Source organism: Babylonia areolata, chromosome 1 (assembly GCF_041734735.1).
Source record: "Babylonia areolata isolate BAREFJ2019XMU chromosome 1, ASM4173473v1, whole genome shotgun sequence".
NCBI classification, from domain to species: Eukaryota; Metazoa; Mollusca; class Gastropoda; order Neogastropoda; family Buccinidae; genus Babylonia; species Babylonia areolata.
Genome location: NC_134876.1, coordinates 31719245 through 31744354, shown reverse-complemented (window position 1 = coordinate 31744354; position 25110 = coordinate 31719245). Strand labels below are relative to the sequence as shown.

At 40.7% G+C, this 25110-nt stretch overlaps 1 protein-coding gene across 1 annotated transcript; it reads left to right on the top strand.

The window, feature by feature from the left end:
• Positions 1 to 934: 934 nt before the first annotated feature.
• Positions 935 to 24340, top strand: LOC143281829 (putative pyridoxal-dependent decarboxylase domain-containing protein 2). Its single transcript, XM_076587088.1, has 23 exons — positions 935 to 1120; positions 1784 to 1860; positions 2215 to 2289; positions 2675 to 2761; positions 3760 to 3918; positions 4285 to 4474; positions 5135 to 5203; positions 5951 to 6029; positions 8152 to 8236; positions 11229 to 11349; positions 12340 to 12495; positions 12990 to 13040; positions 13640 to 13720; positions 14754 to 14814; positions 15222 to 15310; positions 16274 to 16379; positions 17210 to 17268; positions 17990 to 18102; positions 19443 to 19564; positions 20007 to 20125; positions 21908 to 22000; positions 23283 to 23557; positions 24052 to 24340. The coding sequence occupies exons 1-23, from the start codon at positions 959 to 961 to the stop codon at positions 24074 to 24076; spliced, it is 2454 nt and encodes an 817-aa protein (XP_076443203.1). The 5' UTR covers positions 935 to 958; the 3' UTR covers positions 24077 to 24340.
• Positions 24341 to 25110: the final 770 nt, after the last annotated feature.

Below are 25110 nucleotides of genomic sequence, written 5' to 3'. Positions count from 1 at the left end.
AATGGGTTACAACATCTAATAATAAGCCGCCGGCTATTGTTTCATGTATGTTCGAAAGTTGCCGTTTAAATAGGTCCCTAGATTTTTTGATAGTTTCAGTTTTTCAGTTTCAGTTTCTCAAGGAGGCGTCACAGCAATGCGCCTCGAACAAATCCACTGATATACACTACTTCACATCTGCAACTCGATCGAGGCACTGAGATGCCTGACCAGCAGCATAACCTGAACGCACTTGGGTCAGGCGTCAGTTGAGTGCATGCATTCATGTTTGTCAGTGGACCTATTAGAGTGGTTTTGTTCTACATTTTCCCAGTGACAACCTTGTTGTTGCCGTGGGTTATTTTTCGTTGCGTGGTGCCTCTGTCTACGATCGTCTCGTATGCAGTGAACTGATGACTAGACGCCCAGTTTGATTTTTCCAGTTAAACTTGGGAGGATGAGCGAAAAGTGTGAGTCGAACTCAGACGTTCACGGACACTGCACTGGCAGATGAGTGTCTTAAATGCCACCTTCCGTGGTAGTATATATACCTCAGTATACCTATTTAGGATAACAAAAGAGAACCCATAATTAAAAGATCTGGGTAGGCTAAATAATGGGTAGAGCCTACAGAGAAACAAACCCAGAAAACCTAGAAACTTCTCCATTTTCATTTGGAGTTTTTCACATTAAATTGTCGAACGGCGTTTCAATGTGTCATGTCTGCACTAACTCGTCTTTCCTTCTCGTCCCCATATCCTTGGTGAGTGCGAGCTGTGTCGTCTTGACAACTTGGCAACTTGCCGGAAAATACGACAACACGACAAACAGCTAATAAGTAAAAATCTATCTGCTGTCTATAAGAATTGTAGCAGCAGCTTCAAAGGTATTACAGGCATATTTTACAATTTAGAAAGACACGGTACGTTTATTTGCGACAACTTAAAACCAGACGACGCCAGCGTGTTAAAACAGGAAAATGGCCGCCCCGTCAACCAGCGAAGCCGGTGGGTCTTCTTTCAGCGCTTCTGCTCCTCTTATCATGGGGACCCAAGGAGCAGATGGGCAGCAGGCCAAGCCTATGATTTCCACACCTTTTGGATCGACCCCTGCGACGGATGTGGAAGCTGTATTGTACTCGGTAAGGCTGCACATTCGCTGCATGAGTGTTGGTGAGTGATGTGTTTACATGGGGACCAGAGTGAACACACCCAGGTCTGCTGACTACACGTTATTCGCTATGAGCCACACACACAGTGTGTGTGTGTGTGTGTGTGTGTGTGTGTGTGTGTGTAGTGCACAAGATAAATGTTGCTGTTGGAAAATCATAACATCACAGCATACATCCAATGATAGTGTCAGAAGCATGACAACATATACATAAATATTAGAACAATCTGTGTTTGTATACATGTGTGTGTGTGCGCGTGTACAATTGTACGCTGCATAAAAGTATTAAAACTGTTCTGAATGGATTTTTATCTTCCTTTTTGCATTGCATTAATATGACCCAGCAAATCAGAGAATAGAAATATACAATGATAACAGTGATGCATTCAGCTGCGGGTGGTGTCAGATGGATTTCAGTCCTAGTTGGACCATTCAAACCAGTTGAACATATCAACAACACAACAAACACCTCACCAGGTTCGGGTACTGCAGGCAATCAAACTTGATCAGTCTCCCAGCCATCTAATATTCACAATTCAGTCTGTTAAATTTCCACTGTGTCTTGTTAGCTGGCCATATTATTACCTTTCTGAAGTTTGAAGCAGATTTCTTCAGAATGCTATTTTGTCTGCAGAAAATGATCAATCCCATTGTGAACAACATGGAGAAGACAGTCATGGGATCATCCAAGATTTTGGATAGAATCAACAGGTAAAGCTTGTGATTGGTTAGTGGTATTGGTAGAGATGTTGAGCTATAACTATATAACTTTAAGATCAAATTGGATGTGTTAGTATAAGTTGTGTAATACTGACATAATAACAAATGGTAGAACATGCTTTTAAAGATTTGGGGTTACATACTCCCAGAGAGGAAAAGAGATTGCCTGAAAGAATTTGAAGTGATACACAAGGGAACAAACCTGATTTTAAACCATGCAGATGTGTTACTCTATTATGTTATATTTAAGTATAAAGAACAATGTATATATAAGTAACATTTATGCAGAGAAGATATTAAGATCTTATCAACAAAGTTTACAGCTTTCAATAAATTGAATTGCAGACAGATGGACCTGGAACGTGAAGAGAGGATAAAAAAGAGCCGTTCTGAGCATATCCCTGAGATATTGAAAGGAGGGTAAGTTCCATGCCTTTTTTTCCTCACTTGTTTTTATTGTTTCTGTGTTGTTCCTCTTGGTGTGTGCACATTATATGTTTGTGTACTGTGTGTATGCATGTGGGTGGTGTTTGCTTCAGTTACTTGTTTATTCTATTTGCTGCTAGTATGTATGTATGTGTTTGTGTGCATGCTTCTGTCTGCTTAATGCTCATGTTTATATGTGGTGTGTGTTTGTATACATGTGTGTTTATGTTTAGCTGTTTATGTGTACATGCGTACGGTGTGTGGGTGTGCGTGCTTGTGTGTGTATGTGTGTGTGTCACTGTGTGTGAAGTTGTTTGCATGCAAACACTTTTGTTTGTGTGTGTTTTGTGAATGGTAATATTTTGCTTTACTTTGACAGGGGAGAGGCACCTGATGCTGTGCTGAGAAAAGTTGAACAGCTGATATTTTTTGCACAGGATGATGAAGATGATGATCCTCAGTTGCAGTAAGTACTTTGTATGGTTTTAATTAAGGCAGGGTGAAAATACATCTCAATTTGCTTCAAAAGATTTGTGTTTCTTAGATAAACAGACAGATTGATAGATCTTTGGCAAGAGGAGTGGAACACCCAGATGGACAATAAGCTGGTACAAATTCTTCTAGACCGAAAAGAGACCCTCCCATCGATTGTGAAGAATCGCAAGGAGGAGTCTGAATTGTGCAGACTGTGCACTGGGCAGACTTTTCTGACATATTCTTACTTGTTAAAAGGGGAGGAGGTCCCTCAGTGTATTCCCTGTGATAAGCCTCTCAGTCTCACTGTGAAGCACGTGGTCATGAGTACTAGGATCTGCATGTTGTTAGACACAGACATTTGAAGACTTTGTTCCATGATGTCCCTCCTTGGACACTATTGGACTTCTCCAAAGACGTAAACATTTTTTATAAGATTTGAATGTTTCAAACTCTGGGTGATTTAAAAACTTTTTGAGTGAAAAGATTGAAGCATTGATAAAATTTTATTGTACTTTTGACTTGAAGTAGATGCAAATGTGGAGATAGCCTTGGTCGGCAAGGCTGTAAATGCCATAATTTGGTTTGATTGAAATAGAAAGAGGAAATAGCTACACTCCCTTTCTGGCATCTCTTCCTGTGTTGTATCTTCCATGTTCCCCCATCTTGCTGAATAGTTCCCTGCACAGTAACCAGTATGTGTATGCTTCAGATTTTTCTTGATTATCTTTATTCATGTAAAATGCACCTTGCAGAAAGAGTTTATCTTTCATTTCTACATCTGTCTGTGTGTTGACTCTCTTGGAGAACAGTCCTTTGTTTTTTGTGGTTTTGCTTTAGCCATTTTGCTGTCACTAAAGTATACCTATGAATTAGAATAGGTCTTTACAACAGTAGGGAGTACTGCCTTCGCTGTGTTTGTGATGGAGTTTTGTTCCTCAGTCATAGTTACAGAAGATAGAGGTGACACAGAGGTGTGCTTGTGTGCAGGGATCACATCCGGCTGCAGGAGTTGGACCCCGAGGGCAAGACGTCCCTGGTGGCCAACAGTCTGAAGGCCTACATGAGCATGCTGCCTGAGGCAGAACTGAAGAGAGTCACCACCAAAATCAACGCCGACTGTCAGCTCTGGCTGTCTCGGCTCTTCAGGTAAGTCACCAATGGTGGTTTCCTCAGTATATATGTGTATACGTATGTGTATGTATATGTACCTGTATGTGTATATATATATGTATGTAAGCGTATATATACATATGTCTTTGTTTATCTTTGTATTTATGTATGTTTCCTAGAAATAAGTGAAATGTTTTTATCAAATGGACCTGGAATATGTTTTGTTGTTGTTTTCTAGTGAAAAAAAGAAAGTTGCAGCTTCTTTTTTTTTATCAAATGAGTTAGGTTCATCAGTTTCTAGAGGCTGCCTTTATTATCCACTGTACATTAATCATACTGTCCAAAGATTTAGGTAAGGGGAAAACTGAAGATTATGTTTGATGGGTGTGTTTTGTGACACAGGTTTGAGGATGCCTGTGTGATGTACCATGATGACGAACGTGAGGGACTGATGCGTGTCTGCCGTCTGGCTCTGTACCTCCGCTATCCCAAGTATGCCACGGACGGTTTTGACGCTCTGTACTCCCGACCACCTGTCATTTACCTGAGTGGTGCCGCTCCGCCTGAGCTGGGCCAGTACCTGTGTCTGCAGGTAGTTTGATGGCAGGAGACTTGAAGTTTCAGTTTGACTATCTTGTTCTGCACTCGATCAGTTTTCATTGGTGACTTGATGCTCAATATAAACAGCTTCATGTGAAATTTGGGAAATGAAAAAACTGTTTACATGAGTTGTGGGAACCCTACATGTCATTAACTAATTGAATGATACGTTTAATCAGTTGATATTATGATTTCCTGTGATGCCTTACTTTTATGACTAAAAAACATTACCAAAATAAACCAAGATCATTGAAGCATGTTCTTGTGGATGAAAATAATCAGTTTTTATATTCAACATACTCATCTATGATCTGTAATAGTAACAATTACATGGTGAAAAAGACCACCCTGTACTGTCAGCTTAGAATATTCATGGACAACCACAAACAATTCTTAACTTTTTAGCAGGCTTCAGTGGGTATTTCAGTTTTTCTGTGAGTAAGTATAGTGATTATTTCCCTTTGACCACGGTGCTCTTCATGGAATAAACACTAAAAATGCTCATGTATTAGTGAAGAACAAATGTGTCAAACCTGTTTGTGGTTGGCAAGGAGGCAGTGACTTGTTATTTTCAAGGAGAATATCAAATATAACAAAGAATTTGTCTTTAGCTGCAGGTTATGTTTACATTGAACTTGTGTTGTGTCTTCAGCTGGGTCTGCCTCTGTCCTGTATCTCCACTGTCCCCTGCAACACAGTCTTTGGTGCCGGCAGGAAAATGGTGAGCAGCTTGAAAAAAATATCAATCTTAGAGATGGTCATTAAGTTGTTATAGCATTTCAAACATAAACAGTCAGTGTGATTTTGTGAATAAAGCCTCAGGTAAACCATTAAGCTAAGCTGTACTTTGTAATATCTTCAGGACAGGGGAATGCAAGTTGTATTACACGAAGTACAATTTGTTGGATAGATAACACATGATAATTCATAGGGTAGATAACTTTTGATGACAAATCTTTATGTGCACATGTGCGCATAGTGACTTTGAAAATGGTCTTAAATGTATTCGCCTCTTCATTGTGATGTGATGCTGCTTCATTCAAAATACTTTTTTTGTGTCAAGTTGACAGGTAATGTTCTTTTTAACTTTTTATACAGACAGTATTATTCAACAACATTTGTTCAAGAATTTCTCATGAACCGTTGTTGCTTATTATCACTTGACTTTCACAAATGTCAAGTTAGAGGAATGAATTGAGAACTAAACAGAATGTCACTGGTGTCAGATAGGAGTTCTGTGTGTAGACAGGATGAGAATGGTTACAGACCAGAATGGTGACTTATTCCTGATTGATGACCTGTTCTTAACCAGACCAGTGACTGTTTGTGTGTAAACAGAAAGAAAATGGTGACCAGACCAGTGAGTGTATGTTCAGAAAGAAGGAGAATGGTGACTAGACAAGTGAGTGTATGTATAGGAAGAAAGAGAATGGTGGCATATTGATGATATTGCTGTCTGTGTGTGTAGGACGTGGCCATGCTGGAGAAGCTGATTCAGGATGACGTGGCTGCTGCCAAAACCCCAGTTCTCCTCTTGGCCTATGCTGGTCAGTGTTCCACTGTGTCTTGTGATGGGTGATATGTTTGCTTTCTGCATTTCTGTACTCTGTCACTGTGATAGGTGATATGTTTGCTTTCTGCATTTCTGCACTCTTGTCTCTGTGATAGGTGATATGTTTGATTTCTGCATTTCTGCACTCTGTCACTGTGATAGGTGATATGTTTTCTTTCTGCATTTCTGCACTCTGTCACTGTGAATGGTGATATGTTTTCTTTTCTGCATTTCTGCACTCTTGTCTCTGTGATAGGTGATATGTTTTCTTTCTGCATTTCTGCACTCTGTCACTGTGAATGGTGATATGTTTTCTTTTCTGCATTTCTGCAGTCTGTCACTGTGAATGGTGATATGTTTTCTTTTCTGCATTTCTGCACTCTTGTCTCTGTGATAGGTGATATGTTTTCTTTCTGCATTTCTGCACTCTGTCACTGTGAATGGTGATATGTTTTCTTTTCTGCATTTCTGCACTCTTGTCTCTGTGATTGGTGACGTGCTAACTTTCTGCATTCTGCCACTGTCATTCCCTTCCTGCTCATCTCCAGTGCATCTCCCTGCTCTAGTTTTGGTTCAAATGATGGTGTTGATACAGATGGCCTGCAGGGTGCATGTGTGTGTTGTGGGAGGGGGATGCATATTTGTATATGTGGGTGCGTGTTTCTGATAATTGTTTCACTTGCTCTGTTATATCTCTAACATTGTTGGCAGTGATTTCATGTGATCAGACGTTTTCAGTTCCACTCTCTATTCTTTACAAACACAGGTTTATAAAGTTGATTATTCAGTTGCATCGGTGATATTGATGTTATTGCTGTCTTTTTGGGTGCAGACAATAATTTCTTTTCTTTCAGTTTCTGTGGCTAGTTTGTCGATTTGTATTGTGCACTAAAGTGAATTTACTTGTTTTCTTTTGTTCTCTTTAACAGTCAGCTGAGCTGTAAACAAAATAATGTTATTTTATTTCTTGAACAGAGAGTATTTTTTATCATTACGTGTTTCCCACAAAATAATGATTCCGGGATTTAACTTTTTTTTTATTACTTTGTTGTTTTGTACAAGTGTCAAATCCAGTGCTCACTTTGGACTATTGTTTGCATAAAATGAAAAGATAGAAAGGTGTGGTTCAGCAGTACAGATAGAAAGGTGTGGTTCAGCAGTACAGATAGAAAGGTATGGTTCAGCAGTAAGATGGAAAGGTGTGGTTCAGCAGTAAAGATGAAAAGGTGTGGTTCAGCAGTACAGATAGAAAGGTGTGGTTCAGTAGTACAGATAGAAAGGTGTGGTTCAGCAGTAAGATGGAAAGGTGTGGTTCAGCAGTACAGATAGAAAGTTGTGGATAGAAAGGTGTGGTTCAGTAGTACAGATAGAAAGGTGTTGTTCGGCAGTAAGATGGAAAGGTGTGGTTCAGCAGTAAAGATGGAAAGGTGTTGTTCAGCAGTAAAGATGAAAAGATGTGGTTCAGCAGTACAGATAGAAAGGTGTTGTTCAGCAGTAAGATGGAAAGGTGTGGTTCAGCAGTAAGATGGAAAGGTGTGGTTCAGCAGTAAAGATGGAAAGGTGTGGATAGAAAGGTGTTGTTCAGCAGTAAAGATGGAAAGGTGTTGTTCAGCAGTAAAGATGGAAAGGTGTGGATAGAAAGGTGTGGTTCAGTAGTACAGATAGAAAGGTGTTGTTCAGCAGTAAGATGGAAAGGTGTGGTTCAGCAGTAAAGATGGAAAGGTGTGGTTCAGCAGTAAAGATGAAAAGATGTGGTTCAGCAGTACAGATAGAAAGGTGTGGATAGAAAGGTGTTGTTCAGCAGTAAGATGGAAAGGTGTGGTTCAGCAGTAAGATGGAAAGGTGTGGTTCAGCAGTAAGATGGAAAGGTGTGGATAGAAAGGTGTTGTTCAGCAGTAAAGATGGAAAGGTGTTGTTCAGCAGTAAAGATGGAAAGGTGTGGATAGAAAGGTGTTGTTCAGCAGTAAAGATGGAAAGGTGTTGTTCAGCAGTAAAGATGGAAAGGTGTGGATAGAAAGGTTTTGTTCAGCAGTAAAGATGGAAAGGTGTGGTTCAGCAGTAAAGATGGAAAGGTGTGGTTCAGCAGCGGTGTTGTGACAGAGGTGTGTGTGTTTCAGGCACACCAGTGGTGGGTCATGTGGACAACGTGCAGCGACTGCAGGAGATCTGTCAGGCCAACAGTATCTGGCTGCACCTGGAGGGGTAAGCCACCACCCTCCTCCACTTCCTTCTTACCTGTGTACAGTGTGTGTGTGGCATGGGCTGTGTGTGGTGTGATGTGTGTTGTGGTGTGATTGTGTTTGTGTGTGTGTGTGTGTAGGTGGCATGATGTGGGTGTTATGGTTCCTTTTTACCCGTTCACAGTATGTGGTATGCGCTGTGTGTAGTGTGATGTGTGTTGTGGTGTGATTGTGTGTAGGTGGTATGATGGGGGTGTTATGGTTCCTTTTTACCCATTTACAGTATGTGGTATGCACTGTGTGTTGTGTAATGTGTGTTGTGGTGTGATTGTGTGTAGGTGGTATGATGTGGGTGTTATGGTTCCTTTTTACCCGTTCACAGTATGTGGTATGCGCTGTGTGTAGTGTGATGTGTGTTGTGTGATTGTGTGTAGGTGGGTTGATGTGGGTGTTATGGTTCCTTTTTACCCATTTACAGTATGTGGTATGTGCTGTGTGTTGTGTAATGTGTGTTGTGGTGTGATTGTGTGTAGGTGGTATGATGTGGGTGTTATGGTTCCTCGTTTCCTATTTACAGTATGTGATATGCGCTGTGTGTAGTGTGATGTGTGTGTTGTGGTGTGATTGTGTGTAGGTGGTATGATGTGGGTGTTAGGGTTGGATGTGCATCAGTTGTCCTCCATATTTTGTTGTATCTTTTGTGTATTGTTTGCACTTGTTTCTGTGTGTATTTTATGTGATGAATAGCTTCATTTGGAGTGAAATTTGTTTTTAGCTGATATTAAAACGATATTGGTGGTTGAGGTATAGATGGTGCATCAGGTTTTTCGATCACTCAGCAAGAGCTGCATTTGCAATATCTGTAGAATCGTGGTGTCAGCCTATCCCCCAAAATGAGATATATATGCCTTGTTGGTCAGGTGGCTTGGAGAGTAAGACTGGCATCGCATGCCCAAGGAGGTCGGCCTCCGCTCATAGCTTGTTCAGTCTGGGTAAGAGTTAACGCTGGACAGAAAATACCCACTCTCAATATTCAGCTGGCATGAATAGAGTTTGAAGCTAGCCCCTTGATTATCTTGTGATCTGTGGCTGTAGTCTGAAAGGTGCAGTTTATCTTGGTGATGGTGCATGTTTGGGTTTATCTGGATGCTGGGCATCTTTCTTTATCAAGTGTTTGCCTATGCACGGCAGTGTATACTCTGGGTCTTACATGTCTTGCTTGCACTGTGGTTAGGGCATGAGTTTTTAGATTGGTGTTGGAATCCTCATTAGATGCTGTTCTGGGGCCAGTTGGGTCAAGAGAAAATCTTGCTCAGCAGATATGTGATATGTGTATATATTTATGTCTCTGTGTGTGTGTGTTTGTGTGAGAAAAGCTGAAAGTCTGTTTTTGGTAATGCTGTTCTTTTCCATGTATGTTTTTGGTGGAAGGGATGTATATTTTTCTGGTAATAGAGCTTATTCCAGTGTAAGTCAGGGCCTACGATTTGAATAGAATTTCTTTTTGGTGAAGAGCCGTGTTAGTTGAAAGTAGTCTATTACAGTATTAGTAATTAAAACATAAAAAGGTTGAGTAAAAAAAAAAAAAAAAAAAAGCAGATAAATGATAAGCATATTGTGCACAAAAGTGTTCACTATGTCTTTCCATGTAACATGTTCCTTGACTGAACATGTAATTATGATCTTTTTTGTTTTTGTTTTCAAGGAACCTGTAGAATTTGTGAGAGAAAAAAAACCATAAATAAGTGAAATAAAAAGAAAATTTTTAGTGTATGTCCTGTGCTTCCAAGTATGAAATTCACCATGAAAGGATTCAGTAAAATTTCAAAAATAATTCTCATACCACTTCCCAGAAATGGACAACAGAAGTTCAAATGTAAACTGGTTTTGAGGGTTTCTGTCAGTTTTTACAATGGGCAACTAAGAGTCTTTGCATTGTTTCATCACCATTACTAAATCCTGGCAGTTTTTTCCCCTTTCACTCATGGTGACCTTAGTTTTGATCCACTTCACTTCCATTCTTGGGGTTAGTCATGTCAGGGTCTTCGGTGTTGGTGGATTCTGAGGGACTATTGTTGGAGGGAGTTGCGGCAGTCTCCATTCTTGAAGAGGGGGGGTGAGGGGGGGGGGGGTTATGGCTCTCAGTCTGGCTTTGTGACTAAGCAGTTATTGTCATCAGTAGGGGGGGTTTAGTAAGTAGTGTCCTTAATATGTTAAATCAGAACAGGCACTACTGAACATAGCCAAAGTGACTTGGTAGCAGTGCACAATCTCCTATGTTGTGTGGCCCTCTGGCAACCTAACATCAATAATACCCTGTGGACTTCTGGCTCTGGAACTGCGACAGACAAAACTGGGTGTGGCTGTGTATGGAGGGCTCAGAATGAGTGGAGTGGGAGCAATGCCACTGAAATGATGCAAATGACAGGGCAGAAAAAGAAAAGAAAGAAAGAAAGAAAAACATGGCAATTTGTATACTTTGTTTGTTTTGGGTGAAACATAATTCACTTCATATTCCTTCAGCTTTCAGTGCATGTAAAGATTTTTTTAGCACTGACGTTCTGGCGTGAGAGCAACGTGCACAGATACTGTTACTATCTGTTACATGTTCAGATTGCAATAAGTCCATGAACATATTGGCTTAAAAATGTGAGAACAGAATCATCATACAGACGCTGTCCTGTTAAGGTGGAGACAGATCTATACTGCAACATGGACAGTGCTTTGTGTCTGAATATATGTGACACAAATAACACACACAAAACAGCAAAATTGGTATGTACAATATTATATAACACACAGATCTGTTAATCTTAAGCTGTGAAGATTTTAATTGTATTTTTGCCATAATTATCTCACTTGTTTCAGCTGGACATTTAAAAGAACTTTACATGTTGGTTAAACACTGAGCTGCTGTTAGGCAGGACGGACATTGTACCAGATCTCACTTCATTCAGCTAGACATTTAAGTGGGCTCTACATGTTGTGTCAAACACTGTGCTGCTGTTGGGCAGGAATTCGTTGGCCACTTTGACGTTGTTCTCGGAACCTTCGGACATGTCTTCCACTCCGTCGGGAGACAGCATCACGGTGACCCCTGGTCCCTGGCTGGGGGTGCCAGGCCTTCCCTCTGCTGTATCCTTCACTGACATGATGGTCTTAAGTAGTCTGTTCTGTTCTGTTCTATTACACTAATGTCACAACAGATTGCTCTGTGTGAAATTTGGGTTTCTGTCCATGGGGAGAAAGTTGCTTCACTGCAGCACCACCTTTTTCTTTTTTTTTTTTTTTTTTTTGCTTGTAAGTGTATTCGTTTTCCTGACAAAGTGGATTTTTCTACATAAGTTTACAAGGGACAACCCTTTTGTTGCCATGCACTCTTTTATATCAGCTAATGGGACCTCGGTTTATGTTCTCATCCTAAGACTCATCTAGACTTTCACTCAAGGTCTAGAGGAAGGTGATAAAATACTGGCGAATGTCAGATTCGATCCTGTGTGCTCAAATTCTCTTGTTACTAGGCAGCATGTTACCACCAGACCACCACTCCACTGAAGTTTTGGGAAAGAAGCAATGTGAATGTGAAAGAGGTATCATAGTTGTATATTTTTTAGGTCTATGTAATTAACGCTCAACACTTTTAAGGACAAAAAGGTTTCTTTGAGAACTGTTACTGTCACAGATATTGCTCACAAAATCTTGGTTGCTCTCTCTCCAAGGAGAGTCATCACTTAGCAGGACCCTTTCAGCTGGTATCCATCTTTTTTTTTCTGTGTGTATGTGTTAGTCAGTCAGATGTTTCTTCTTCAGAATCTTTAAAATGACAATTTTGTCAGCAGTGGTTATCTTACTTGTGTAAAGGCAGCATGCACACATCAGTCACTCAAAACATACAAGGACACACACAAACGTACACATACACACCAAACATACATGAATGGGAGTAATAACTGAACATTTAAAGAACAGTTTTACAACAATTACAGTATTGTTGTTGTACAGCACTTGAGATATTGGGAAGTGCTTCAGAAATAAGCTGTTTCATTATTATTGTACACACAAACTTACACACTCGTACACACATGCATAACATCCCTGGAAGAAAGTGACCTTGACTGGTGCCAGACTCTGTTCAAACCATCAGACATAACGCTGACCCACGCAGCAGGTCTGAACACCTTCAACACCACACTGAAGCTGAACTGTCTGCCTGTGTGGATGTCACTACTCACACTGGGCCACGAGGGCTTCATCACCCGCGTCACGCACGCCTGTGACCTGGTCAGTGACTGATGCAACAGAAGTCCCTTTTGCATTGTTTGGGTTTGGTACACCAGATTGTTAATGTGTGGAAAATTTGTTTGCAGTTACTGTAAGCTGGTAACACCAGATTGTTAATGTGTGGAAAATTTGTTTGCAGTTACTGTAAGCATGGTGTATGTGCACATTGTGTTTGTGCATACTTGTCTCTGACATTCATTATCTGAAAACACTGAAGTTTTTTGGGTTTTTTAATTGGTTTTTAAGGTCCTTTCCTGACATTTTCTGGTAGGATCTGCTATTTTAATTACGCAATGTGAATATACAGGTGAAATACTATGAAAGTAATATCTTTTTTTTTTTTATAGAGGTTTTTCAAAGGATGACATGAGCGATTATCATATTAGCGAGTGTCTGAGCCCTAAATTGTTGTTATTGATATATGCACTTCCTTTTTGTCTTTTTGGGGAAGCAGTTTTCAGTGTTCATAAACTGGTTTCTGCAATGTGTGACAGGCAAAACGGATGTGCGACAGATTGGACCAGATCTCCTCTCTCAAACAGATCGTGAGTACTGATCCATGATCTGTGTGCACTGAGGTTACCATTATGTAGAAATCCTGCATTGTGATTTGAATTCCTGCATAGATCATTTTGTATAGTTTCATTTTTGTGAATAGCATTCAGACAGAGAATCTAACTTTTTACTTACTGTTTAAAACTGGTCATTTGTTCTGCACAGTATCTATGGTCCACATATTTTGAGTTGACAGCATAATCCTGTTTGATAATACAGTAGAATAATATATCTAGTAACTGAAAACTGAATCTGATCATACCATTGTATTTTGGTAGATATATATTAGGATGTATGGAGAGAGAGAGGGGGACAGAGGATGTGTTGCTGTCTTTATTTTTTGTTTGTTTTATATTTCAGGACCTGACTCTTCTTGGTTGAGCTTATTTTCATGAATTTGCAGTGACATGTTTTCTTTGTATGCACAACCTTTTCCTTTACCAGTTCTTTTTCCTTGTGGAATATGAGTGGTTTTGTTGTTGTTTTATGACTAACCCTTGCCAAGTGACTGCTATGAACAAATTTTGCTTCATTTTGAATATTCATGAAAGTTTAATCACATGGCATTCGTGTGATATACTACTTTCAGAGCCGTGCAAAGAATGAAGGGTCGAAAGTCACTGAGAACAGATCTGTAACACAGACTTTTTCCAAGGCTGTCAGCCCACTGGTATGTGTGTGATGATGTTCACCATTTTGTCTTGTGTGGGTGGTTGGTTAAGTTTATGTGTTGATGACATTAGAGGAGAGAGGTTCAGTAACATGTTGGTACAGAAAATAGCCACAACCCCTTCTGTCCCAAAAGAAATTTAGAACATCGTACTGGCTTGGATTGGATTGGATTTTCCTTGTGAAAACAGGCAGTTCTCTGGAATTTGAGAAGCACAGTTAAACAGTTGAATGTCTAGTTTCAACGTTAACCAGAAAACCTCTGGATGGATTCAGTTCCTGTTTGCTACATGTGTACACCCCAGCTGACTGCTGAGGCCATCTGCAGGCTGAATGGTGGTTGTGCAATTTCTAAAAACAGGAAATAGATTCAGACTGTACACCCATTTATGATTGGTACTGCTTTTAAGGTATTAAAAACTTTTTGTACATAAAAGGAAATTAACAAATAATGAGGCCAGGAGATGAAATGGATTCATTATTTGTTAATTTCCAATTGAAAAACCACCGAGGCAGCCATGTGTTTGTTCTGTATTGTCCATGTGTTCTGTGTGGCTTGTTCAGGATTAAAGAGGCTATGCTAGTCTTGAATAAAAGCTAATTTGTGTTTGCACATTTCTTCTGTCTTTGCTGCTGTGTGCACATGTTTAATGATCGGTATAAGGACAGGCCAGGCACTTCTTTTTTTGAGGAAGTGTCTGGGTTTGTTCCAATGTACCTTTTATTTACCTGTGTGCTAGCTGAATTGGCGGCGTAAGCAGCACTGACTTGAAGTTTGTGAATTGAGAGAGTTACGACTCTTTACTATTTGTTAAACATTTTTGTACATAGTTTAGGATTTGTGAGTGTGTACTGCATTAATTGTTTGATAGATGTTATATGAGGTATACCAAAATTTTCCATCGCTATAAGTTCCTGTAAATGTGTATGCACAAACACCTATTTGTTGTTGTGTGAGTGTGCATGAGCACATGAATGAGGTCTTGATAAATGTTGAAATAGGTTTTTCTGATGTTCTGTGATTACCTTTGCAGATGGTATTTGAGATGACCTGTCCTACGGTAGTCTTCCGCTATGCTGTAGATTTAGTAGATGGTAAGTGAAGTGTGTGTGTGTGTGTGATACATTTGTAAGTAGTGAAAGTGAAAAGTCACTGTTAAAGTGAATTGGTCTTGATTTATGAGGCAGTTGACAGTTAGTGACAGTGACTGGAGCAGACAGTGCTGGAGAAAAATGTATTGCTGACATCACTGGCCATGTTGTTTGACAGGAGTTTGCTGTATACATAGACTGTTTATATCCAGAATACTGTGCTTTGTTTTGAAGAAACTGGATGTAATTAAGTTCTGATAGTGTGTGATACATTCCATTCCTTTCCACCATACCATTTAAACTATTGACTCATTCTTTGGTTTGTTTGTTTATAATTTTGTGATTAGAGTTGTTTTTTGTGCTTTTGAAGTGAAAATGGAGTATTGGATTTCTTGATTTCTATTGTGCAGATGCAACGGCATCCCCCTTTGCAGTAAAGCCATCTGATGGGCAGACAGACACTAACGATAACATCTACTTTGATGCACTTAACATATGGGTCAGTACAAATACAACAGAACAATGATAAAACAGTATGGGGAATTAGTTGTAACATGCACATCGACAATCAGTTTTATTATCAAATAGTAAGAAAGTTGTAATCTTTGTTAGCATGAAGTATAATGCTGATACAACATCTTTATTAAATAGTGTGAAGTATAATACTGAAAACAATTGAACAAATGTTATGACAGTATTTTTATCTAAACCAAGGAATAAATCATCAAAAAGATTCACAAACTGTCTTGAATGCATGAGTGAGTATTGTGTTTCACGTACTTGTATATTCAGATATGGTAAAGTTCAAGTACACTGAGCTGTGTACATGTGAGACCCCATCCTCTCCTGATATTTGAGATTCAGTTTGACAACTTCAGCACCCATGTTCAGGTCATCAGTCTGAAATAGGAAAACATCAAGCGGGCTTGACAGAGAAGATCCCTGCAGTGTCGGGACATTAAGTTCCATACACAGAGATACATCCACAGTGGCCAGGTACATGTAACAAGTCATCCCATGTTAGCAGAATTATCTTGGATAGGGGCTTGTTTACGGCCAACACTTCCCAGTGCATGGGGTTTGGGGTGCTGATAGACTTGATAGAATCCACAACCATCTGCTTTCTCATTATAAGAACTGCATCATGGCCATGTGAGTTTTTACCTTTGAAATGTTTCTTGATATTTGTAACTTGAATAATATAATTTGGTTGCCCAGCATAAAGCCAGAAAAAAAATCTCCGTAATCAGAACAAACAAGATGACCTTGAAAGGGTTGCAGATGCTTTTTACGTAAGCATTGGCAGTTGTGTTGCTGTATCTGTGTCCTGTTTACAATAGTTGGAATCAAAGGAGATGAGACTGAAGGAGTGTTTGTCATTTCAGTGTTGATTGCCGATGCTGTTAAATAGTCAGTTCAGCAAATGAATGTTTAGTTCTGACGTGTGTGTGTGTGTGTGTAGCTGCAGGAAGCTCTGGAGAGCAGCGACCCCAAGGTGGTTGTGGAGATTGTGGAGGTGGAAAAGGAAGGGGTGTGTATCAGGTTCAGCCCCCTAGAAACGGCCCAAGGTGAAGTGTACATGTTATTTTACTGTTCTTATTATTTTTTAGAGTCAGAAATATGAGAGCTGTCTTAGCAAAATGGTTTTAGGAAAAGACTTGATGCTTGTGTCCACAGAAATCTTCTAAGGAACACACACTCACTCACACTCACACACACACTATCACTAAAGCCAGGACTGGGATTGGGTGGAGGGACAGACTTCACATATTGGAAACAACTTGCAGCTACAAGTTACTTCCCCTAAACTTTTGTTGCCTGTTTTTTGTTGTTGTTTTATGGTGTGGTTCTCAGCATCATCAAAATGCCAGTGAACAGAATAATCCATACATGCAACACACTGATATGCCTCAAGGCAGAAAAATTCTATAAATTTTCAAAAAGAACGATAAAGATAGGCATAAGGAAATGAAAGGGTTCAGCATGTGGAAGAATCGCAGCAGATACCTGACGCATAAACCCCAGTGTACTGGTCAGGCCTTGAGTGGCTGTCATTATGTTGTCTGCCTGACTGACTGCTGCGATATGTTTTGAGTGCATGGTTTTGTGATGATCATTTGAATACAGGTGTGTGCTCATTCTAGAAGTGGTCAGTGCGCTTTGAGACCTTCAGATGGATGTATTACGATCTGGATGGCCAGATTCTACTTCTTACTGATTTAGTCACTCATTATTCTGAGGTAAAATGAAGTTTGTATTCATAAACAAGTAGATTTAATTATCAGGATGTTATTCTGTCAGGACACATATTTCAGTGAGTGGATGCATTGTCACATAACTAGTGTGTTTTACATCACTCTGGAATTTTTTTTTTTTTTTTTTTTTTTTTTTTTTTCAGCCAAGGGAACAACAGAGAAGGATGTGGAAGAATTTGTCAATTCACTGCTATCAAATCTGGTAAGTTGTTGCATGCCTGCTGTGTGTGTGGGGGGGGGGGGGGGGGGGTAGGGAGGGGGGGGGAAGAGAGAGAGAGGAAGACAAAAAAACGGGGGAAGAGAGAGAGAGAGAGGGGAAGACAAAAAAAAACCCCAGATTTTTTGCCTTTTCTTCCATTAATTGCCTCTGGCACAATGATGACCTTTGGCATAATGTCATGATTATCAGTTACTGTTTTGAATATATCAAGGTGATGTTTTTTGTGGTGCTGGTTTTTGTAATTGGTTACACAAATCTACCACTCAAAAGAGAGAGGGGAGAGAAGAGGACAGTCTGTGCATGACTTTGAAGCTGTGTTGTTTCAAGTTTGTAAGATGAGACATAAACTGAACCTTTATGTTTGGAAGCTTCTCTTTTCCTCTTCGTTCAGACATTTTCATTCCCTTTACTCAGTGAAATTCTGTGCTTCAGTATCTGCAGTTCACATCAGCATGTTGTTTTTTCTTAACAATGTTTCCCCCTCTGTATTTCACTATCAGCTTGGCAAAACGTATTTGTTGAATTACCTGGGGGGGGGGTTCTTTGTTTTTCTAAATCTCTCAATCATACTCCCTAAACATCACTGTGCACCTTTTTATGAGAAAGATTATTTATTTATTTTTATAAAATGTGTTATTTCGTGCACAAAATGCATTCAGTAACACTAAAATAAGGTGGGGTGGTGTGTGTGTGCTTGTTGCAGTCGGTGCTGAACGCGTCCACCAAACAAAGGAAGGTGTTCCAGAGCATGGTGCAGTCTCAGCCCAACCTCAGCCTTGTCTCGCTGTCCAACTGGGCGGGGCTGGGGGCTGTTAGGTGAGAACACCTTTGATTACACTTCTGGTGGTGATGAGGTGTCACTTCAATCCTCAGCTGAAAGATACTTCAGGTGCCAAACAATAATCTGAAAACCTTCGGTCACCTTCTTCTTCTTCTTCTGCGTTCACTCGTATGCACATGAGTGGGCTTTTTACGTGTATGACCGTTTTTACCCCGCCATGTAGGCAGCCATACTCCATTTTCGGGGGTGTGCATGCTGGGTATGTTCTTGTTTCCATAACCCACCGATTGCTGACATGGATTACAGGATCTTTAACGTGCGTATTTGATCTTCTGCTTGCATATACACACGAAGGGGGTTCAGGCACTAGCAGGTCTGCACATATGTTGACCTGGGAGATCGTAAAAATCTCCACCCTTTACCCACCAGGCGCCGTCATCGTGAGTCGAACCCGGTACCTTCAGATTGACAGTCCAACGCTTTAACCACTCGGCTATTGCGCCCGTCACCTTCGGTCACCAATCATTTGGTTTCTTAGCCCCAACTGTCTGGAACTCATTGCCTGCTGACCCACAAAAGGCTCCTTCTCTGACTCTTTCAAGTCCCAGCTGAAACCTTTTTTTGTCTTGCATTTGAGTAACAGTTTAGTCTCCTTTGGTTCTAACAGCGCTATAGAAGAGCACTTTTTTTTTTCCTTTCTCCTTTCTTGTTACCTTTCTCAAAGAAACATGCTTCAGTCACTGCAGTCTACATCTGCATTCAGTTGAATGAACTGATACTTCTGTACAGATTGCAAGGTGGTATCTGACATCCGTGTATTCCTGTTGAATGGTCATTAATTTTTGTGAGTAGGTGCCTGTGAGACTGGAAAAAACACAGCTGGTATCTGTTTTGATTGATAGTCCATTTCATGAGTTTAATGTCCTGTTTTCTTAAGCTTCGAATATTCTGCTTGTGAATTTTGATAATAAACACACCTGATATAAAACTATATATAAGTTTTTAAACTTTCATGTGAATTTCACGTGTTTCAGGCCAAAATGTATGGCCCCACTGTTTGTTTTATGGAGGGCCAATAACTGCTCAATGCAGTCGGTTATCAGTGGGGAAATGTTCCACTGACTCAGTTCAGAAGTTTTGCAACCAGGTTGAACACAACCCCAAACCTCTCCCCCCAACCCAGTAGAAAATCTCACGTTACACTACATTGAAATGTAAATAAATTATTAAATAAATACAGGTATTTAGGATGTGGATGATTGTAGTTGTGCCTGCAATTTCTCAGCACTTCACAACCTGGAAGAGTGATTTTTGGGTTGTACATTGTAAAAGCATACCTGAAGGTATACCTGGACATGAAGTGAACCTGTTGCAGCTACACACCTGACATGTTCCTGGGCAAAGACAACCTGAATGAAGAGGAGCTGGAAACCATCGACACTCTCAACTATGATGTCCTGCAGGAGCTGAAAGCCAAAGACACAGCTTTCTCCATAGGTATGGAAGTTGTCATCTTTCTGTTCTTAGGTTGATGTTTTTTTCAGTACAGCATCCTTGGTGGTTGTTTTTTTTCAGTGGGCAATATCAGTGAGATTGGGCTGCTGATGAAAATTTGCTTTTACATGAGCAGAAGATGTGGAACAGGGTTCAGCTGCACAACTGATCTTGACTGCATTAAGTTTGCTTAGTGCAAAGAATTTTCGTAAGTCTGCACTAATTCCATACACTTAGGAACTTGGCACTGCTGATATTAATAGCTCCCAGCCCAGAAGAAAACCAAATCTTTGAGAAGGAACAAATGATTGATTTTCAGGTTGTTGGATTGTGTGATTTGTGTGTATATGTGTGTGACCAGAGGAGACAAGACTGGCAGGATGTATGTGAAGTTTCGTCTGATCATGGAGGACACTTGTGTGATGAACTGTGTGTGTGTGACCAGGGGAGACAGAGTCCGGCAGGATCTGTGTGAAGTTTGGCCTCATCACGGAGGACACCAACGTTCAGGAGCTGGTGGAGCTGGTGCAGTTGGCTGGCCGTGAGATCGAGGAATCCTCCAAGGTGAGTTGATTGGTCTGCATAACTGGTACGCACACACAACACAACACACACGTCTAATATTACATCTAATATCACTCAAAGTGGAAAGACATTAAAGAAACACACACACACACACACACACACACACACACACACCTACAGCTTTTGGTAGCTTCTGTCTGTACACATGTTGTGGGGGAAAGTTTCAGTTCCAAGGTGAGTTGATTGGTGTGCATTACTGGAGTGATGGCCTAGAGGTAACACGTCCGCCCAGGAAGCAAGAGAATCTGAGCACGGTGGTTCGAATCATGGCTGAGCCGCCGATATTTTCTCCCCCTCCACTAGACCTTGAGTGGTGGTCTGGACACTATTCATTCGGATGAGATGATAAACCAAGGTCTGGTGTGCAGCATGCACTTAGCGCACATAAACAAACCCACAACAACAAATCGGTTATTCCTGGCAAAATTCTGTAGAAAAATCCACTTTGATAGGAAAAACAAATAAAACTGCACGCAGGAAAAAATGCAACAAAAAAAGGGTGGTGCTGTAGTGTAGCGACGCGCTCTCCCTGGGGAGAGCAGCCCGAATTTCACACAGAGAAATCTGTTGTGATAAAAAAAAAAAAGGGGAAAAAAAAGAAAGGTGGTGACAAAGCATGCAGACTGATTCAAATATGCTACACAAATACTTTGGGGAAAAACAAAAAGAACTTATGCCTGACCTTGGCATAAACCCAGGTCAGGCCATGTGGGTGCAGGCACCCTTAAACTATTTGCTTTTACATTTGCATTGTGATCAGCTCTTGGTGGTACATCATAGGTGGACATGCAGTAATACTGCCATTTAGAATAAGAAAAGAAAAAAAAGTTTCGTTATAAAGAATTACATTAATCTTTTTTCAAACTCTGCCACCTTAGATCCTTTGGGTGCTCAGATTGATGCAACAATGAAAGCATTAACATATGGCCTAGGTTCATTATCTTGCTGATGATGCACCCCAGGAAAAGTGACAACCATCCCAGTCTGCCTCAAGAGTGAAATGTCCTTTCCATTTCAGGAGATGGCAGGTCATGATCGATAGTTTAAAAAAAAAAAAAAAGGCCATACTTGATACTGGTTTGAATGATTGTCCCCACAAAAAAGGACTTTTGTTGGGGTTTTTTCTCCTGTTTAGCAATTATATTTGTAGTGGATAGCAAATAGTCCGTCGCAGTTCCAGCGTCGGCAGTCCACAGGGAACTATCGATGTTAGGTCGCCAGGAGGCCACACACCAGAGGAGACCCTGCACTGCTGCTGAGTCACTTCGGTGGTGTTCAGTGGTGCCTGTTCTGTTTTAACGTACTTAGGACACCGCCTACTAAGCCCCCTACTAACGACAATAATGGCTTAGTCGCGGAGCCAGACTGAGTGAGCGTCCCTCCCAGAGTGGAGACCGCCACCACGTCCCTCAAACAACAGCCCCCCATGAATCTGCCGACACTGACGACATTGACAGGACTCACCCCAAGCACGGAAGTGGAGGGGTATCGAAACTGAGGTCACCATGAGAGCAGGGCATGAAAAGCCACAGACTTTGAGACTATTTTGTTTATATTGATGACGATGAAGGAGGAGGAGGATGACGATGATGATGACGATGTTGCTATAGAGGTCCATTTTGGTTTGGGACTGCGTGACAAGGCTGTACTCTACGCTTCCTGTCACCTGTTTTGTGTATAGGAGGGGGTTAACCCTATACTTACTACAGAATGGCTGCCAAATATACAGACTTTACAAAATGAAATTGGTTGTTTTTGCAGTTCATGGAGAGTATGACGGAAATGATTCAAAAGGGCATCCAGGAAGCAAACCAGGAACTGCGGAAGGAACAAGAGAACAAGCTTTTGCAAGAGGTGAGGGTTTTTTTGGTTAGTTTTTCTTTTACTGATTGTTTTCTCCTTCACCAAACGTTATCAGAAACATGTAAGAGAATAGCGTGCACTATTATATTTACATCAATGTTTACGTCATTTTACTGATACTGAAAGTTTGTAAATCCATGAAATTGGTCAGGGAGTGCTGAGGCATTAAGAAAGCACCGATTGTGATGTGGAGCTGTGGGTGTCAGAGTGCTGAGACATATGGAGGAGTTGGGAAGGGAGGGGGTTTACAAAGTTCATAATATTCTCCATAATGATAAGAAGAATAATGGACATTGATCTGTGCATTTCTCCACAAATACTGCTCAAAGCACTTTACATTTCATTCCCCACTCCCCATCAATACTCCCCTCCACCCACACCCACCCACACTCACACACACGTGAAAAACTCACGCAACTGAACATTGGAAACTACCCACCCACCTATGACGCCCTCCAGAAAACGCATCCCTGCAACACGCATTCAGGCACACGAACGCATGGACACTCACCAGCACCCGCCACACACACACGGCAAACAGCCTCTCCACAACAAAACATGCACCCAAAACCAGATCACACCAAGTTTTTTTTTTTTTTTTAATTATGGATGAAGTGGTTTTTTTGAGCAGTGACAAAAAAAAGAGCACTGGTAGTGACATTGTGGTAGTGCGTGTCAGGGAGTGCTGAAAAAAAAGAGCATCGATTGTGACATGTTTGTTGGGAGTTCTGAAAAATTAGCACCAGTAGTGACATTGTGGTGTTGTGGTGTGCATTAGGGAGTACTACAAAAAAAAAAAAGCACCAATTGTGACATTGTTGTGTGGTGGTGTTTGTTAGGGAGTGCTAACAAAGAGCACTGATTGTGACATTGTCGTGGTGTGTTAGAGAGTGCTGAAAAACAACATTGATAGTGACGTTGTGGTGGTGTGTGTTGGGAGTGCTGAAAAAAGAGCACCGATAGTGATTCTGATTTGATTTGATTTGGAAACTTATACAGCTCCTATCCTTGGTCGGAAACCAAACTCTAAGCACTTTACAAACTCAGGGTCATTTGCACAACAGGCTGCCTACCTGGATAGAGCCGACTGACGGCTACCATTAGGCTCTTATCATTCGTTTCCTGTGTCATTCAATTAGAATTCAGGCACATACACATACAGACTCAGACTTGTGACATTTTACGTGTATGATCGTTTGGTTTATTTACCCTGCCTTTTAGGCAGCCATACTCTGTTTTCGGGGGTGTGACATGATGTTGCTGCTGTGCTCAGGGAGTGCTGAGGCAGATCCCCATGGTGAGCTCCATGCTCAACTGGCTGGCCCCCATCAAGGAGGAGGTCAAAGGGCGCAGCTTCCAGCTGACGTCGGGCAAGGTGACGTCCACCCAGGACACCTACAGGTACCACATGCAGGTGCAGGAGGAGGGCCCCACCCCATCCTTCATCCTGGGGTCCCGGTCCTCCCGGTCCTCACGCACTTCCTCCGTCTCCAGCTCCACATCCGCCACAAACCCCACCTCCCCCACCCTGCCCCCGGAGCATATAGGGTGAGCTGCTGCAGTGTGCTCATTTTCAGGTGCTGGGTCAGGTGTTATAGAATTTGGGGAATGGGGGGTGTCGAGTTGCTGGAGGGGAAACGTTTCAGAAAAAAAGGGAAAGTAAGTGGAAAGTCACATGTCAAAGAGGAACTAAAAAGAGAACTAATTAAAAGCCTTCCAGAAAATCAGTGAAAAAGTTCTGCAGTGCAAGATTATGATTTTATAAAAGTGCTCTTTAGAGAGAGACACAGACTTGCAAATAGTATATGTGTATTGGTATTGTCGGTGGTGGCAAGGAGAAAATTGTTTTGACACCTTCTGCAGAGTATTCATTGCTAACAAATTTTTTTTTTTAAACAACTATGGTATAGATTAATGTTTGTGTAATTTGCATGATCTTGCCAAATCGAAAAAGAGGGCAGAGGGAAAATTTGTCACTCGAGTTGCTTCAATAAATCAGTATTGTTAAAAACTTGAATATGTTGGATGTTCTTGTTCCTCAGAACCAAATCTGCACAAGCATCATGAAGTCTGCAGTGTACGCGGAAGAGACTGCACTCTGAGGAATAGCTGCCAATATTGTGAGGGACAAACCGTTTTTGTGATCAAGCTGGACCTGTCATGGTGGAACTTTTTTTTTCCCCCTTTCTTTGATGAGGGTTGCAATGTGTGCAGGGTATCGTATGTCAAACCAGTCTTCAGGGTGTGTTTCATTTTTCATTCTTTGTTACTGTTATAGATGGGATCATGCTTTGGAGTTGCACTTTATATACATATATACATATATATATATATATAAATTATACAAAACCCATTCATTGTACATAATTTCTGTTATTGTATATAGATATTTATTTATAGATGAATTTTAACACATTTCATATTAAACAGGGATGAAATGTTCTCCAAAGTGTATATTGATCCATTAGCATCAGCTCGCCAACAATCAAAAAACATTCAGAAAGTAATGCATGTTTCATCTTTTCACATGCAAAGTCTGGCGGTTTCTACCATCTGTGAAAGTGATCAATCATCCCAGATCCTTTGTGCAGTTTCCTGATGGATGAATCAGCTTTTTTTTTAAGTCTTTGTCAGATTCCAATCTGAAAAGTATTCAAGCATTGAAAAATTCAGGCTTGATACTTGCAACTGAATAATGTATTGATTATTTTGTAAATGTCAGAACAGAATACACTACTGTGATTTGAACAAGCTGACCAACTGGATCAACATTCCACAATGTGCTTTTGATTGTGACTATGGTTTACCATTTCCATCCTGAGAAAAGCAAAACCAGTTCTTTTGTTGCTTAATTATTGACAGCTTTTTTCAAATGCATTATGTTTCGTGGGTTTTTTTTTAATGGGCAGAAGTTTTGTAAAGACTTGCATGCATGAGAAGTTGCTATCCTTTTATATTTAAAACTGGACCTTTTTTCAAAACTAAGAAAACCACGAGGATTACAAGTTTGTAATAATATGCATCAATAGCTTACTTTTAGTTTGCTTCAAATTGTAGTCCATGGATTTTAGAAGTCTGTTTTCATGCTTTCAGTGTCATGT